This window comes from Mugil cephalus, chromosome 8 (assembly GCF_022458985.1).
Source record: "Mugil cephalus isolate CIBA_MC_2020 chromosome 8, CIBA_Mcephalus_1.1, whole genome shotgun sequence".
Classification (NCBI taxonomy): Eukaryota; Metazoa; Chordata; class Actinopteri; order Mugiliformes; family Mugilidae; genus Mugil; species Mugil cephalus.
In genome coordinates this window covers 23965545-23980988 of record NC_061777.1, presented here as the reverse complement: position 1 = coordinate 23980988, position 15444 = coordinate 23965545, and the positions used below count along the sequence as shown (strand labels likewise).

Below are 15444 nucleotides of genomic sequence, written 5' to 3'. Positions count from 1 at the left end.
ATCAGCAATAACCACAGTCCAGTCCTCACAGGGAGCCATTTTGTCGTACAGTATGTTTGCATTTTAGATTCGATTGCCCTCCTTTTTACATGCCAGAAACACTGTAGTCTCACTGTGAGTCTATTGAGGTCTGATTATTCCAGAGATGTTTTTGTGATGTCAGAAACATTGGACTTTGTCAGTCTTTAAGTTCTCCGTGAATGTAGACGCTGAGTGGTCTGCTCTTATGAAGTTATTGTCTGTGACAGTGATACTCTAGCACTTTACAAAGTTTTTCATTCACTAAACTGACAAATCTTCTGACCTAAGCTACAGCTGCTCAGGATCATGGTGAGGTGGTTGTGGAGGAAACCCCACAAACTCCTTCAAAGCTTTATGGTTGTTAAGGCTCGTTACTCTGCTGCCGTATGAGTCCTTCTCCACAAAGATGCAAACCAGAGGGTGGAGCATATCTAAAAATGAGTGCCACTTCCTTTTGATTGGGACGGATCCAATTCGATGTGTGTTGTGTCCAACTCCAAAATAGCTGAACACCATCAAACGGATCTTTAGCTTGGCATCATCAGTAAACAGGACTTCTTTCTTTCCTCCACTGTGCAGTTCTGGCACGTTGTTGCCCCCCCCTCCCAAAGTGTTTATTTCTCCTGCTGAGTAGTGGTTTAGAGACGCTGCTTGTCCTCTGAGACTTTACTAGAGGGCCTTCTTTTGACAGGACTTGCTGATTGGGGCCTTTAGAAAATCCTGTATTTATGATGAAGTTGCGTTTCTTTGGTTCAGTGTACAAAGCTTGGTGTGATGCTTTTCAAACAGGTCAATTCTGCAAATTTGCTCCAGTTTCATTGCTGACCTAGAAATATTTGAATCCTCATCAGTTCTTCTTCATTTTATCCGTGGAAATGTAGTGCTTTTATTTATTTATTTGTTGTTGTTTCTTTTTGACTCTTCACAACTTTAGTTGATTATTTTCAGATTTACATAAAAAAAATATGAGCCACAGTCTCGGACAGCTGCAGAAGTGTGACGCTACCATAAAGTGAAATTACAACCTAAAAGTAAGGGATGCAAAGACACTAAAAAAGACAACTATGTGTGAAGATAACAGAAGATAACAGATAAAACAGATAATGAAGCATACCTTCCTACTTTCATTGCATTCCCGAGTAGTGGAACCAGAGTAGTGGAACCAGTTGGCATAAGCTCGGCTATGTAATAACATTGAGTTTTAAAATGAGCCCAGAGCCTTTTAAGTGGAGTTACAAAGTCTGTTCCTGTCCTCCTCTCTTCCTCCTGCTTCAGAGCCACTGGACCAGTATTTTTGTGTTTGCCAGTACATTGGGCAGATATTGCCATTTTCTGAAAAGTCTAATATTGATCTATGGGACGGCACCCCATGCCCATTTCACTTTTTATTGGATGGTTAGCAAAAGAGAACCCGAGCAAGTATGCTGCAGAGAGAAAGCTCTCCTGCTGCATTCATGCCCCTTGAAGTCGAAGCTGATTTCAGAAGAAATGCAGAAATGATCCTCACGCAGCACTTTAATGAAGCTCTTGTCATCCACATCTAAGTTAATAAACTAGGCTACAGGGCGGCACCACAGCAGTGACACTCTCCTCTTCACCACATTTCAGAGACACCGAGACCTTAGCTCCCATTCCGGCTGTATTTCCAGCTTCTCTCTGAGTGATTCAGCTGTTTTGGATGGATTTATCAAGTGACTCAGGAAATTGTGAAGAACAGGGAGGGGAATGGGGAGGAGAACGGATCAAGTGGTTTACTCTAATGAGCCCTGTCAACAGCATTCTGCCTATAAACAAATAGGGTTGACAGATGACACAGTCGCAGCGCTCGTCTCCGTCTCTCCGGCAAACCACCTGTCGACGTCGGTTTGGACTCCAGGAAATGTGGCTCACCCCCACCCTCTCTCTCTCTTCTCTCTTCTCAGTCTCTCTTTCTCCTCTCCAAAACCCAGGCTAACACATTTTAAGGCATCATGGATAGTCATTAGTCATTATTTTCTCTGCTGTCTCTCTTCCCACACATACGCTGTCACTTGCTAGATCTCTGCCCTGCTCGAGAAATTATGAATTATGCTTGTGTCTCACTCTCTACAGGGGCCGCGACTAGGAAGCACTAACCGTAGAGCTGCTACTTTGTTTACTGCTCATCTTAAAAGCGGCCTTTTTTTTTGGCCTCCAGCCCTGTCAATCATAAGTTACCGAATACACAGGATGCAGCATATTGAGACAAACCATTTATTTGTAGCAACATTTCGCAACTCGTCGTCTTAGTTTGGTTAGAAAAAGAAGTAGAGGCCACCTTTTCTGTTGTCATTTATACCTGGCACAGTCGAGACCCCCCTACCTTCCAAGCAACGTTCTCAATTTTTTATTTTTATTTTTTTTAATTTTACCTCAAATGCCAGCATGGATTCATCGGTAGCTGTGCTGCCTTTCACTCGCTTTTAATTGGTGTTCATTCAATAGTCCGCTCAGCTTTTGGCAAGCTGTGCAGCAGCAGTATGAGACTCTTTGACTTTAGTAAGAGCGTGTCAGATTAAAAGCGTTATTTATCGGGGAGAGTGGATGCACAAGAGCCAGAAGAGTCCAGGGTGGCTTTTGGTCTTTTGCAGCTCAGCACATTGCACCTCTCTCTCTCTTTAATCCAGCTGTGGGTATGAGGCCTGGAGGCTGTGAAAGGTTCTGAGAAAACACATGTGACAGGCCTTAAGCCGATGACTCAGATTAAATATGGGTGCTGTATAACCATCTGAAGCTATATGACAGTGTGACGAACATTTCCTGCGGGGAGCTGAGTGTGTGTTGCCTAAGAGGATTTTCAAATAGAGCTTTTTTTTTTTTTTTCTTGTCTTCTTTAATGCATTCAATATAATAAGAGCATTGTGCAGCATGCTGTATTCACATGGCTTTTGTGTTGCATAATGTGGTATATTGTCCTTGTGTCACTTGTACACGGAGCCTGCATATGCTGTTAAGTGTAGTCCAAATTATTAATGCCAATTCTGCCACAGCTGATTTAGATTGTTAGCAGCACTGAGCGCTCAAAACATACAGCAGGTTCCCCGGGGCTCTGTGTTTCTGCCAATTTCCTTAGTGATGCTCACAGAGCTCAGCAGAGAGGGGGTGAAACCACTGATTTGGGAAGTGCGTCAGCCCTTCCTAAGAACTTATGCATAACTAATCCTGTAAAACCCATTGATCACTGACACAAGCCCTTAGACACATCAAGGTATCGATTAAGGATTCTTTAAGGATCCATATTTAGCATGCAGGGATTTTCAGCGCCTGTATTTTTCCTCTTCCTTTCTTTCTTGACTGTTACTTCAGCGTGTGCCTAAAACAGGAATCTTTAGCACCTGAGCCACATGATGTCCCTGGATCCAGAACAGACACCCATAGTCTCCAGGGAATAACGCTTAATGACACAGGTTGATCGATTACTTCTCCTTTCACGCCCCTCAAGAAAGGTTGACATTTGTAGCTTTCAGTAATAGTCACTCTGTAATATTAATATAATATATAGTAATATTGCAAAACTAATGGATTGGTTGCTATGAAATGAGTTTTCAGACATTCACGTTCCCTACAGGATGAATTGCAGTAGCTTTGATGTGTTAAGAAGCTCCTCGTTCACTTGTTTTGTGCCTAATAGTTAGATTGAGAAACCAATGCAATGCAGTGGCCACGATCTTGCGCTCTTTCAAATGTGATTTGCATAACATTGTGCAGCAGATGACACACATGGATGCAAAAACGGTATAATACGGAGCAGGAGAAAGACATTTCTAAATAAATTTACATTTGAAAATAGCCAAACCTTGGGTCTTGTGGGTCTTGTGGTGTTTCACAGGGAAATTGATTTGTTGTCAGGACTTGTTGTGTTCTGGGTGACTAGCCAAACTCTAACAGTATAGTACAGTATCTATTCTATTGGTTTTTCTGGTTTAATTAATTGGAACAGATGCAGTATACACAGACTTACTCATCGTGCACTCACACTACAAGCGACAAAAGCTGTAAGAGCGACATCACAAAAGGAGGTTGGCCGGGTCATTGACGCAGACGCATGTGAGTGGCTGACGCATCACTGCATCAGAGGAGCGCCGAAAAAATTTAAGCCAGCTGAACTTTCAATATCTTGCCCAACACGTAGGAACAAGTGTCAGATATCACTCCACATGGCTGGCTTACATTGAATGTGTTGTAACTTGTCTTTCTCTCACGGATGGTGTGACCACCCCATCAGATCCAAGTGTCTTGGTATATCCAATAAAAAGCTAAAGCAAGCAACTTGCCTTCTTGAGTTTTCTTGAAAACATTTCAATATTCATTGATTTAATGTTATTTATTTCAAGGAAAAGCCTATTTAATGCAGCACATTTCATGCATGTATTGTATTTGCTGACTAGCTTATCCTTTCTGTTTTCTTAGGGCTCAAGGTGCGTGAGGTGATGATCAACGTTTCCCGCCAGCAGGTGGAGGATTTCCATGGACCTGAGGACTACTGGTGCCTCTGTGTGGCCTGGAGCCACCTGGGCACCTCCAAGAGTCGGAAGGCCACTGTCCGCATCGCCTGTGAGTATGGAAAGAATTCTTTACTGTTGTGAGTCTGCCACAGAACGTAAGGAGCAAACATGTTGAGGCTCAACCTCATTTTCTTTACTTACAGGGAAATAATCAAAACGTTAGAGGTTTTAAAGTACAACTGAACTCGAGTTGATTGAACTTCAATTTGTGTGTTGATTTAACATGCAGTGCTTATGAAAATGCATTAAAAAATAACACAGGACACTCTCAGAAGGCCCATGTCCTTTCTCTGTTTTGGAGGCACAGAGGAGAGCTCCACAATATTAGGAAGGTGGTCATAATGTTATGCTTGATTTGTGCAATTGCAAAGCTCATCTAAATTTGTCTTTGTCATAGGAATTAAAATGGCCACAGACAAGTTCATGTTCAGTTCATTTGAGTTAACCAGCAGACAAGCCAAACAATCTTACACATTTATCTTCATATTTATCTTAAACACAACAGTCTGGTCCAGTTCTTCTGCAAACATAAAGTCAAGCAGGACTGAGTGAAGGTGATATATGAAACTGGATTTAAAAATGTGAAAATTTGTCCTAATTCCTGACACTAACCCACTCCTTCTCGGTCACCACTACAGCAAAAACCTAAATATGTGCAGAGCAGTTAAGTACAGCATGACTAGCTGTCAGTCACTGGGGAAGAAAAACAAAAAAAAAAACTTGATTTTCCCCTGGAGGTCTGTGTAGCGTGGGAGTGATGCAGAATGACAGGTCACAAAAAGTGTCCGACAAATTATTTACAGTGTCCGTCCACTGACAGACAAGGGCCAACGTGTAGCAGGACTTCTTGTAATTCTTGCTTTTGAATCAGATTCATCAGCGATGGATAATTGATTCCCAGACACTAATGTGATCTAATGCAGTGAGAAGTGATCAGCTACAAACACCAGCACTACTGCCAGAGGGTGTTAGAGGTTAATCAAAACTCCCTTATGTGTTGAATTTAGTGTTTTTACTTGCTGGAAGCCAAGAGGAATCAAATATTTGTTAAACATCTAACAGAAAAGAAACCTTGCCCCATTAAAGAAATCATTCTGACATTTGGTGTCAAGCTCTGTGTGCCGAGGTATTTGCATTTCACTCTGCTTAGACTCAATTTGCATCTTTCAGCTGAACTGAGATTTTGACTGCAGGTTCTGGTTCCCCGGTTTCCTTCCTGTATTCAGATCAGATCTCGTATGTGCATGGAACCTCGTATGTTTCTAAGGATGCAAAGAAATTCAAAGGGGCATTCCTACTTTCCAAAGAGAATTAGACTTGTAAACATTAACAGATGATGGCTGTAGTGCAGCAGGCAATCAAAGGCAGTTTTGTCTGGGATAATCAAAGCAGTCAACACACACTTCGTGCATACACCGTATCCTCCAAACCACCTTGTCCACAGGTCGCCCTGCACAGTGCCACTGGATCCGCTCTCTCTTATACAGGCTGATGTGGGTTTTGAAGGTTGTGTCGTGCAGAGCTGGGGGTCAGGCCAGAGTGTTGCTTCCTGAAGAGGATTGAGGCCGAGCTGACCGTGACACCCGACACCTGACAGATGCCTCTTATCTCCCCACACAGACCTGAGGAAAAACTTTGAGCAAGACCCCCAGGGGAAGGAGGTGCCCATCAACGGGATGATCGTTCTGCACTGCCGCCCTCCAGAGGGAGTGCCCGTGGCGGAGGTAAGTCCTCCGCTCATCGGCGCCTCCTCCTCTGAAAGAGGAGAAGCTTATACTCCCGCTGAGCAGAAAAGATCCGCATTAGAGCGGCCATCCTTATTCTGGGAGAGTAACGCTGTGCCACTCAGACAGTCGATTCTGCCTGCAGCTCTGCTTTCTCTGACCTTTAAGAGACTGATATAGTTATGTTTAGGTACCAGCAATAAGCGCACATAAATATTTAGAAACAAAGGTGTTGGTTTCAGAGCGAGGCAGCCACCTCCTGAAGAAGGGGATTCACAGGATGAATTTTAATCCAACCGTCTGCACACACACGTATAATGTATTATTAAAATATAAGACACTCTGAGATTCCCCTCTCAAATTCAATTCATAGCACCATTAGCCTCGGGTCTCGTGAGTTCACGCTGCAAGAAACGTCAGACTTAAAATGTGTCAGGCCTCAGAGTGAGTGGTGCAATTACAGTTTTGGGGTTTGATTTTTTTTAAAGGAGCCAGGATGCAGTTGGGTTGCCGTGTCGCTCTCTTTCTTTTCTTGGATTCTGCAGTTCGATCCGTTAGCAGCTCCTGCTGCGTATTGACATAAAAATGGTGAAAGGGAATCACATTGTGTCTGTTTGTTTTGGAAACATGGGCATCTATGAATGTCCATTGAAACCATTCGCAAAGGACATTTTCAACCGTCTCATTTTTTGATCACTTCACACATGATGCCAAACTTGATTGTTTACAGAACCAACATGATCCAGGTTTCTGATCTCCTGCAGCGTGGCAGCTTTGTCTTGGTTTGAATCAATAGCAAACAGATTTCCAAATCTGTGGCAGTTCTGGCTGCCACAACTCTGCTGCTGTTTTAATGTCTAAGTCTAATCACCAAAACTGGAAGACATTTCATCAGTCACAAAAATGTGGTGTTTTTCCCGCTTGTAGTGTTGAATGTTCGTAGGCATCTTGAGATTTGTGGTTTTAGGAGTTACATTTAAAAGATTTGCTGTAAAAAGAAAGAAAGAAACCACAAACAGGCTCTGTTTATTTAGTCTGTTTTATTCCTTGACATTTATTATTAGTTTATGAATAACCACTGAAGATGCTCCAACAAACAATACAGGAATAATTATGTGTCTGGCGTTCACAATTACCTGTTTTCTAAATAGCAATAAATGCTCATGATTTAATAATCAAACTGTAAATTAAACATAGTTACACGGTGTAGTGTGCTCTAGATTGGATGACAATGAAGTTTCTCAACATACTGTGAACAGATTGTGATTCAAATGTTATAGGTGCGTGGTGATAGAGGTTGTTTTTCTACCTAAAGTAAAGTTCTTGAGACTGATACATTTTAAAGAAAGCCATTAGTCAAAGATCAGTCAGTCCCACACAGGATTTGTGTGAACAATGGGTGTCTGAGTTCCTTTAAAGGTTCTTAGTTGCTGTGGTTAGATCACATCTACTTCAACTGAATGCAGGTAACAAATGGAACATCTCCTGTGAAGTTTTCCCTGATAAAAAATTGAATGTTGCAAATTAATGTTTCCAGGGAATTTAACATGTCACAGTGTAAGAGGATTTCCAACTGATCCTGATTTCTGATGGTTTATTTATTTATTTATTTTCATAAATTTTATAGGGCTCTCATAAATCAATTAAATGTTAAAATAAGCTATAAGCAATGATCATTAATTGCAGCCTGGATTTGTTAAGCATCTCTGTTAGGATTGGATATTAATTGCACCACACTGAGAGGAGCAGGAAAACGAAGGGCAAAAACGGAGGTAAGGAAGAATCTCTGTTAAAGGCTGACAGCCAGACGTTAACCTGTGACACCTGTCACATTTGAACAGCCACCTGCTTCCAGCCTTCATCACCTGCAGCCTTTTTTGGTACTGGGTCACTGCTGACATTCACACCTGCCTCACACCTCTGTCAGATTTGCAGCACAGAGTTCCTCTGTGACTATAATGCATCGAACGAAACGCTTTAACTTCCACACCAGATGATGTTAACTGGCAGTGTCAGTTTCACCTGCAGTAACTGAAATCAGTGAGAGGAGGAGATTTCAGCGTCCCCACTTTCTTAGTGGGGAGTCTGTTTGTATAAGTATAAGTATGTATTCAGTAGAGTGAGGCTCCAGTAGTGTCAGTCAGTCAGATAAAAGGCAGCGAGAGTACAAGTCAGGATCTGGATCAGTTTCTAGTGTGATAACACTAAATTAAATTTAAATAAATTTACTGTCTTAAAATGTATCTACAATGTGAATGTGAAGTTCAAGTCACTGATATACAATATTTAAAAATCTTGTGTTTCTCGTGTATTTTTGTACTGATTGCTTTTTTTGGTAACCTGGCCGAAGGCTCACAGTGGGATCAACCTGCAGACTTGTGTGGACATACATAAAAAATGTCACAAGCACACCTGCCTCTCTGTGTGCATTTTCTTCTCCAAATGCAACCGTTCTACATTTGGTGCAGTCATAATCAGCATGGACAATGGCTGTGTAAATGATGTGTACAGGAAACCGATTTAGATGGGAGGTCAACCTCCGGCCCTGCACCGTATAAATCATTCAGCGTGGAAATGGAGGAGTGATGTCATTCCAGCCTCCACCGTGGGGATAAAAATAGTTGAATCTGAGCGGCGCAGACCGAATCGCAATCTCACATCTAGTCCTTTGTCAACACAAATGAGCCCGGACACAAGAGAAGGGAGTGAATAATGTAGAGAGCACAGGGCAGATATCCTCAGCCAAGTCAATTTCAGCCCACCTCTTCCATGAAATATTGAGATGGCGTCCAGGAGTGTGCCAGTGTGAGGTTTCAGAGTGCAGCTGCAGGATGGATGCTGCTGTAGCAACCGCAGCGTTGGCCGACAGAATGCGAGCCCGCGGTATGGATACGCTGTGGTTGGAAATGACTAACGTCAGCAGGGGTGTCATGGCAGGCTAATGAGTGGAATCGCTTTGTATCGCGCGGTCACAACAGTTTGTTGAAGTCTGACAACAACAATGTCTCTTTAAGGTCTTGATTCGGAAATGTGCTACAGCAAGACTGACATCACACATTATACTTGAGTTTAAATATTGTAAGTCAGTCATGACAAAAAGTGAGATTACATGAGTTTATAGGCACATGCTTTCTTCATCTATATTTACAAAATGCCTCAAAGTCCCCCTCCTCCAAAATGATCAGTTGAATTACCGCCTTTCTTTTGCTGTTTCAGCAGCAATCAAACATTATGACAGTCATGAAGAGGAATTTGGTGCAGGACTGTTGTTTTTAAATGCATTCATCCTCACTAGAGGCCAATATATCTATTTTATGTATTTATCAGCTTTATGGACAGTGCGCACATACATTAATCAGTGTCAAAGACGTGAATAGATGTGTGCAACAGATTTAGCAGAATTTTCATTTGTAAAAATACAAAACAATATCCAACACAGACCCATGGGACACACAAAGATGCCCATGACACCTTGCAACAAGCATTGCACAAAACACACAAACACTATCTATAATGTGCTCCTAAAAGTGTCTAGTGTAAAGTGCTGGTTTGCCTCCTATAAATTCATACAAATCCTTGTAGAATGTTGTGAGGATGTTTGCTTTTAATGCCTAAATATAGTGCCTTTTTTCAATTTAAAATAGTTTGTTACCTACAGAAACACCTATAAAATAATTCAAATTGCCAGTAAAAAAAAGTGCCAATAAATTTATCAAAACTTAAAGCGTGAGGGTAATTATAGTATAAAGTGCAAATGATAAACACAGTGTGCAGTCAATTACAAATTCAGTTAAAATGCTGTAAAATCAGATAGAACCTCATTTCTATCTGATTTAAACTGCTCGTTAGTTTGAGCCTCTCATGTATGTTAGAGCGGTTGACAGCATCTTTTGAACTGTCCAGTAAACCGCCATCATCTCCAACTTCAGTAAAAGTCAGTAAAAATACATCCATTGCATTATATTACACATGTATTTCTAATAAGGGGTTTGCTGGTTTAAACAAGGTAAGATTGTTATATAAACTGTGTGTATAATTGCACCCAGTTATACACATTTCCCCACATTGGGTTCAATAATCATCAGATTAGATAATGGAGTAATGAAACAAAGCAAACATATAAGACAACATTTAAAATGGTGTGTGGGATAGAAAGGACATGTGTTTGGGCAATTAAGAGTATTCCCTAAGCAGAGTAAATGAAAGTTATTTAAATGATTTTTTGTTTCCTTTGTGTGACACTTAAATCTTTAATGTCAGCACTGTAGACTTTAGTAAATCACATGCAGCATTTAACAGAAATTAATTATGGAACACAATTAGAACAGGCTATTTAAGTCTCGGAGGGAAGACACACAAGACGGTTACGTGACAGCTGAGGTCACTGCAAAATCCTACATCTAAGTGATAACAATATAACTCCCTGGAAGACGTCTCTGTTTGATTGACAGGTTGGTACAACGAGAATTGTGTGTTTCTTATATCACTAACAAAAAGACAGAAAAGAGGCTTTTATCTGCTCCTCTGAGCCGCGGTGCCTCCTGGAGGACTGCCATCCCTGCACTTCGGTCGCTGTCTCTCCGCAGTATCGTCAAGTCACAGGTCTCCGACTCGTTCCGCGCCCTGTGCCGCAACAACTGAAGCGAAAGTGAGAGTTTGAGCTGTAGAAACCACATTTGTGAAGCGCACCATGGCATCTTCAGAGGCTGAAGTGTCAGGGTTTACGCAAACTAACACACACACACACGCACATTTTTGTACATCTATCTTGGTGAGGACACTCATTGGCATAATGCATTCCCTAGCCTCTTACGTTAACCATAACCATCTCAACTAAATGTCTAACCCTAACCCTAACGCTAACTCTAACCCTAACACTAACATTAACCTTAACCTATTTGTAACCTGTACCTTAAAACTGAGTTTTAACCTTCAAAACAGTCAAAATGTCCTCACTTACTAAAAAAGACTTCACTTTGTTGGTTAAAAACTCACACTGGCCCTCAGTACGTAGCAAGTACAAGAACACACACACTCACACACAAACAAAAGGAAAATAAAATGCTTTGTAGCTGGAATTCAAATGGTGACGTAAAAATCCAAATTGAGCACATGTACTGATATTGTCTTACTGATTCTGTGCAACTCTACTGAAGTGAAGCATTCAAGATCTGTATGTATACCAAATAATCTTATTTATCTGCGAATCAATATTTCTACATCAACAAAGGATCAGATGACTCATGCAAATTAAAAGACGTTTGCTTACAGCGACAAACCCACAGAGAATTAAAGCTGACAAAGAAAAAGAAACGTTTCGATCGATTCCAAGTATGATATATGCCCCGTACCAATTATCTCAAGTAATCTACTACAGAACATTTTGCCCCTTGGTAAAAACAAAGCAGATAAAAGAAAAATATTGACCTTCACATTCAGGAGGTGTCTAAAATGAATGCTAAATGACTGGTCTGCTGGAAGTTCCTGTAAACAGGTCTCAGCTTGTTGTGTTCCCCCACTCTGATCCAAACATGAATACATGAAGATTTAATGACAGAAGCAAGGCTGAATGTCCTGAAAACTTCTTTTGGAAAATATGTGCTAGTACTGCTATTAAAGCCTTGTCAGGCCAAAACAACGTTAGTCTTAACCGAAAAATTGTGGTGGAAAATTAAAAAGTATATGTATATATAAAATGTTTAATCACTAAATATTTTGCGACCCTCCGTAGTACCTCCACAGACCCCTAGGGGTCGTGTAATCCCTGTTGAAGACCTGTGGCTTACAGTATGAAAGGTTAGAATCAACAAAAGCTTGGTTTACAGTCAAGTGTCAGGTCTGTGCTGTAGGTGCTGTACAGCTACAGTGTGACCTTCACATCACCAGAACAAAATTTTCCCTTGTTCTTCCTCATATACATCATCTGCTCAGATGTCTCTTTGTTCTGTGTTGCAGTAAAATATCGGTAAAAGTAACTTCTGATCCACATTTATTATCATGAGCCGCTCAGTTCCTCTCACCATTGTGTGAAGTACAGAGTGAAACTCTACACAGCTGACATGTCAGGACCTAGAGTTTTAGCAATGTAATTACAGAACAATGCTGACACACCAGTGCACAGGTATGAATGCACAGATACACCCACTGTGAGGGTAAAAACTAAGCTCTATATTAGAGGCACATTGTGTGCGTAATAATTATACTCTCCACTTTCCAAAAAGAAGTGAAATTAATTAATTACCACCTTTACTTAGCTGTTCTAATCACTATTTCTTTGGCAATAATGGATTCAACAAATAATGTAATAAAGTGAACAGTGAAACACTTGGTTCCTGTGTAGCTCTGAATACATTTCCATGACAGAAGAAGGTTTTAAAATAAGTGTTATCCTTTTGTTTTATAGTTGAACCTCTCTGTAGAGGTGCTGTTTATCTATCTGAATCATAAGTTTCATTTGTACCCCGCCTGCCTGACGTCCCACTGTGCAGTAGCAAATAATCTAACCCTAGAACATCTGCTTCACTTGTAATGCAGTGTAGGTCTTTTCAAAAGAAGTCTGCTGAAACCTGAATATCTACAAATCCAGAAATATTATTGTCCCCCAACCTTTACAAGACATTTCTTTGTCAAGCAAAATGACTTGAATACCCAGGTATCTTTAGACATCCCTTCTGCCGGTGAATTCAAAGCCAGGACACGAGTGGATGAGTTCAAGTTGCAACAAAAACACCTTCATTCCCCGCATCCAAAGAGCAGACGCGGTAATTTGGTTATGGTTAATCGAACGTAGGAGCATCTTATTTGTAATTTCGTTTCAGTGCTCCCTATCCAAAACCAATCCCCTACTATTAGTTCACAGACATCAGGGGGTGTGAATGCAGAGCAGATCTTTTAACTCGAGGAGAAAGGACTCCATGAGAACACTGAATAATGAGATTCTTTTGAGAGGTTGCTCTGAGAGAAAGTGTGAAATGAACAGCCAAACTGGAAGCCAATTTCACCTCCTCTGAATGAAAGCCTTTAATCTGAGATGAGTCCCCTTGATCTACAGTAGCTCAGGTAGACAGGCCGGGTTACGGCACAAAGAGGAGTCAACTAAATGCTCCTGCGCTGTGATACAAGCTGTCCTTTGTTTCATGAATACGTCGTGACGTATACTCCAAAACAAGTTAGCATTTTGCATCCATCCCACCTCCTGCCTCCGTTGCACTTGTTTCTACTTTCAGAACCTGCCCCTCTATTATTTTCTCATAGGTCACAGAAAGTCTCCTAGAGAGCAGATGATGAGCTTCATTATTAAGCCAAGCAATTACATGCCTCCCAGACAGAACTGGAGCCGGGAGCTCCCTCTATTTATTTCGTTAAGATAAGACAGATCGAGGTGGAATGGTAATGCAGTGCCACATATCTCGGGGGGGTGGGAGAGGTGGCATTTGGGAGGCTACAGGGGAGGCGGATGGCCGACGCGGGCTCGCTTTGTGTTCTCCCTGTACTTTTCTGATTAACCTCCGGAGCGGGCAAGCACAGCTGAGCAGCAGATAGCTCCCTCCGACTCTACCTGCTGCTGCCAGTCCTGCCGTTCACACGGACACACCGAGCCACGCTGCGTTCAAAGTGTCTCCGGGGATGTGTGTGTGCGCGCGCGATGAGCGTGCCTTTTCCTCACATGTGCCGCTGGTTGCGGGGAAAACGAGGCGGGTCGGCTCTGTGCTCTGCGGCGTCGCTTCTGATATGCTGCTCAGCGGGTCTCCGCCGGCGGCCCCTGGTCCCCCCCTCTCTCCCCATGTCTGACGGAGACGCTTAATCTGCACGATTGCGCTGATGGGATACAGAGCAATTAAAAAGTTCTGCTGCCGACGCCTGATTGGCCGCAGGCAGTTAAGTGTCGCCCAAAGGGCAGGAGATGATCCTAAATCGTGGCGCCCAAGCATGACTCAGCAGACAGATTGTTCTCCTTACACCACTACTATTAAAGCGAACCGTTTTCAGCTGCATCACCTTGACATCAGATGACCATTAGACCCTGTAGCGCGCGCTGAGGCGCATGAATAGAGGGGGGAAAAAAAATGCATCAGCTGGCAAGGTCTTGATCAGCACTCTCCTCATAAGTCTGGGTGATGGCTGCGGTGTCACCCGTTTACATTGCCCCTCTGTCCTCTAATTGCCCCTCGACCGCCACATTTCCCAGCATCTAATCATCAGCAAATGTCATCTGAATGAGCTGTGTGCTGTGTGTGTGTGCGCGAGCAGATGAGAGGACCTGCCTGCTGCGCGGGGCTGGAGGAGGTGACCTTCAGGGGAGGTCCGGGTAATGAAATCACAGGGAAGAAGCCCTGATGTGGGGCCCGCCTGGAAAGCCCTCCGTCAAGGCTGACACTGATGACCGCATCCTAATTGAAACAAATGTGCCAATTAGGCAATTCATTTCTCACATCCGCTGCCACACACTTGCCAGGCTAATTTGTATTTGTCCCTTCATCTTTTTTTTTCTCTCTTCCTGCCACCACCTCTCTCTCCCTCTTTCTCTCTCTCTCTCTCTCTCTTCTCTCTATCTCCCTCTCTCTTTCTTCTGCTTGGTGAATCTTTTCATCATTACCCAAGGGCTGTTCGCGGCAGACAGCTAATGTGCAGCGCGGCCCCGAACACTGAGGGCCGTCCTGTGCCACACGTTAATTGCCTCTTTCAAGTCACAGATTTCCCCGGACAAAAACGAAATAAATACATAAAGACTTTATGTGTTGGGGGGGTGGGGGAGTGTAGGTGAGTGTAGATGGTGCCACCCATTCAGTAATAGATGGCTTTAATCATGAGATATTAGACTCCGTCCCCCTGCTCCTCTGTCCCCTCCATCTTCTAATCTATCACACGCTTAACCTCCCCACGCTAACGGCCATCTTTTAATTGTACAGAAGAATCTGGGGGACTTTGAAGATCAGCTTGTGAGTTTTCTCCAGGGCTCACGGGGGAAAAATAGAAGCTCTGGTCGGCACATGCTGTACTTCCCTCCTGTGCAATAGAGAAATTCCCACTCCTGCCAAAAGCAGAACAATCGTTTCAAGTAGGTGTGGGGGGAAAAAAATGCAGAATCCGAGAAATGATTACTGTGTTATGATGTTCATTATCATTTTTATCCGTGTCAATATATACCTGCAATCCATCATCTGTCTGGTCTCTGT

At 42.5% G+C, this 15444-nt stretch overlaps 1 protein-coding gene across 3 annotated transcripts in view; it reads left to right on the top strand.

Annotated features, from left to right (window-relative positions):
- Positions 1 to 15444, top strand: part of unc5db (unc-5 netrin receptor Db) — a 181973-nt gene that overhangs the window by 101141 nt on the left and 65388 nt on the right. For all 3 annotated transcript variants that reach the window (XM_047592658.1, XM_047592657.1, XM_047592659.1), the window contains exons 3-4: positions 4450 to 4593; positions 6165 to 6268. In XM_047592658.1, coding sequence (XP_047448614.1) covers positions 4450 to 4593; positions 6165 to 6268 — 248 coding nt within the window. The remainder of the gene's footprint in view (positions 1 to 4449; positions 4594 to 6164; positions 6269 to 15444) is intronic.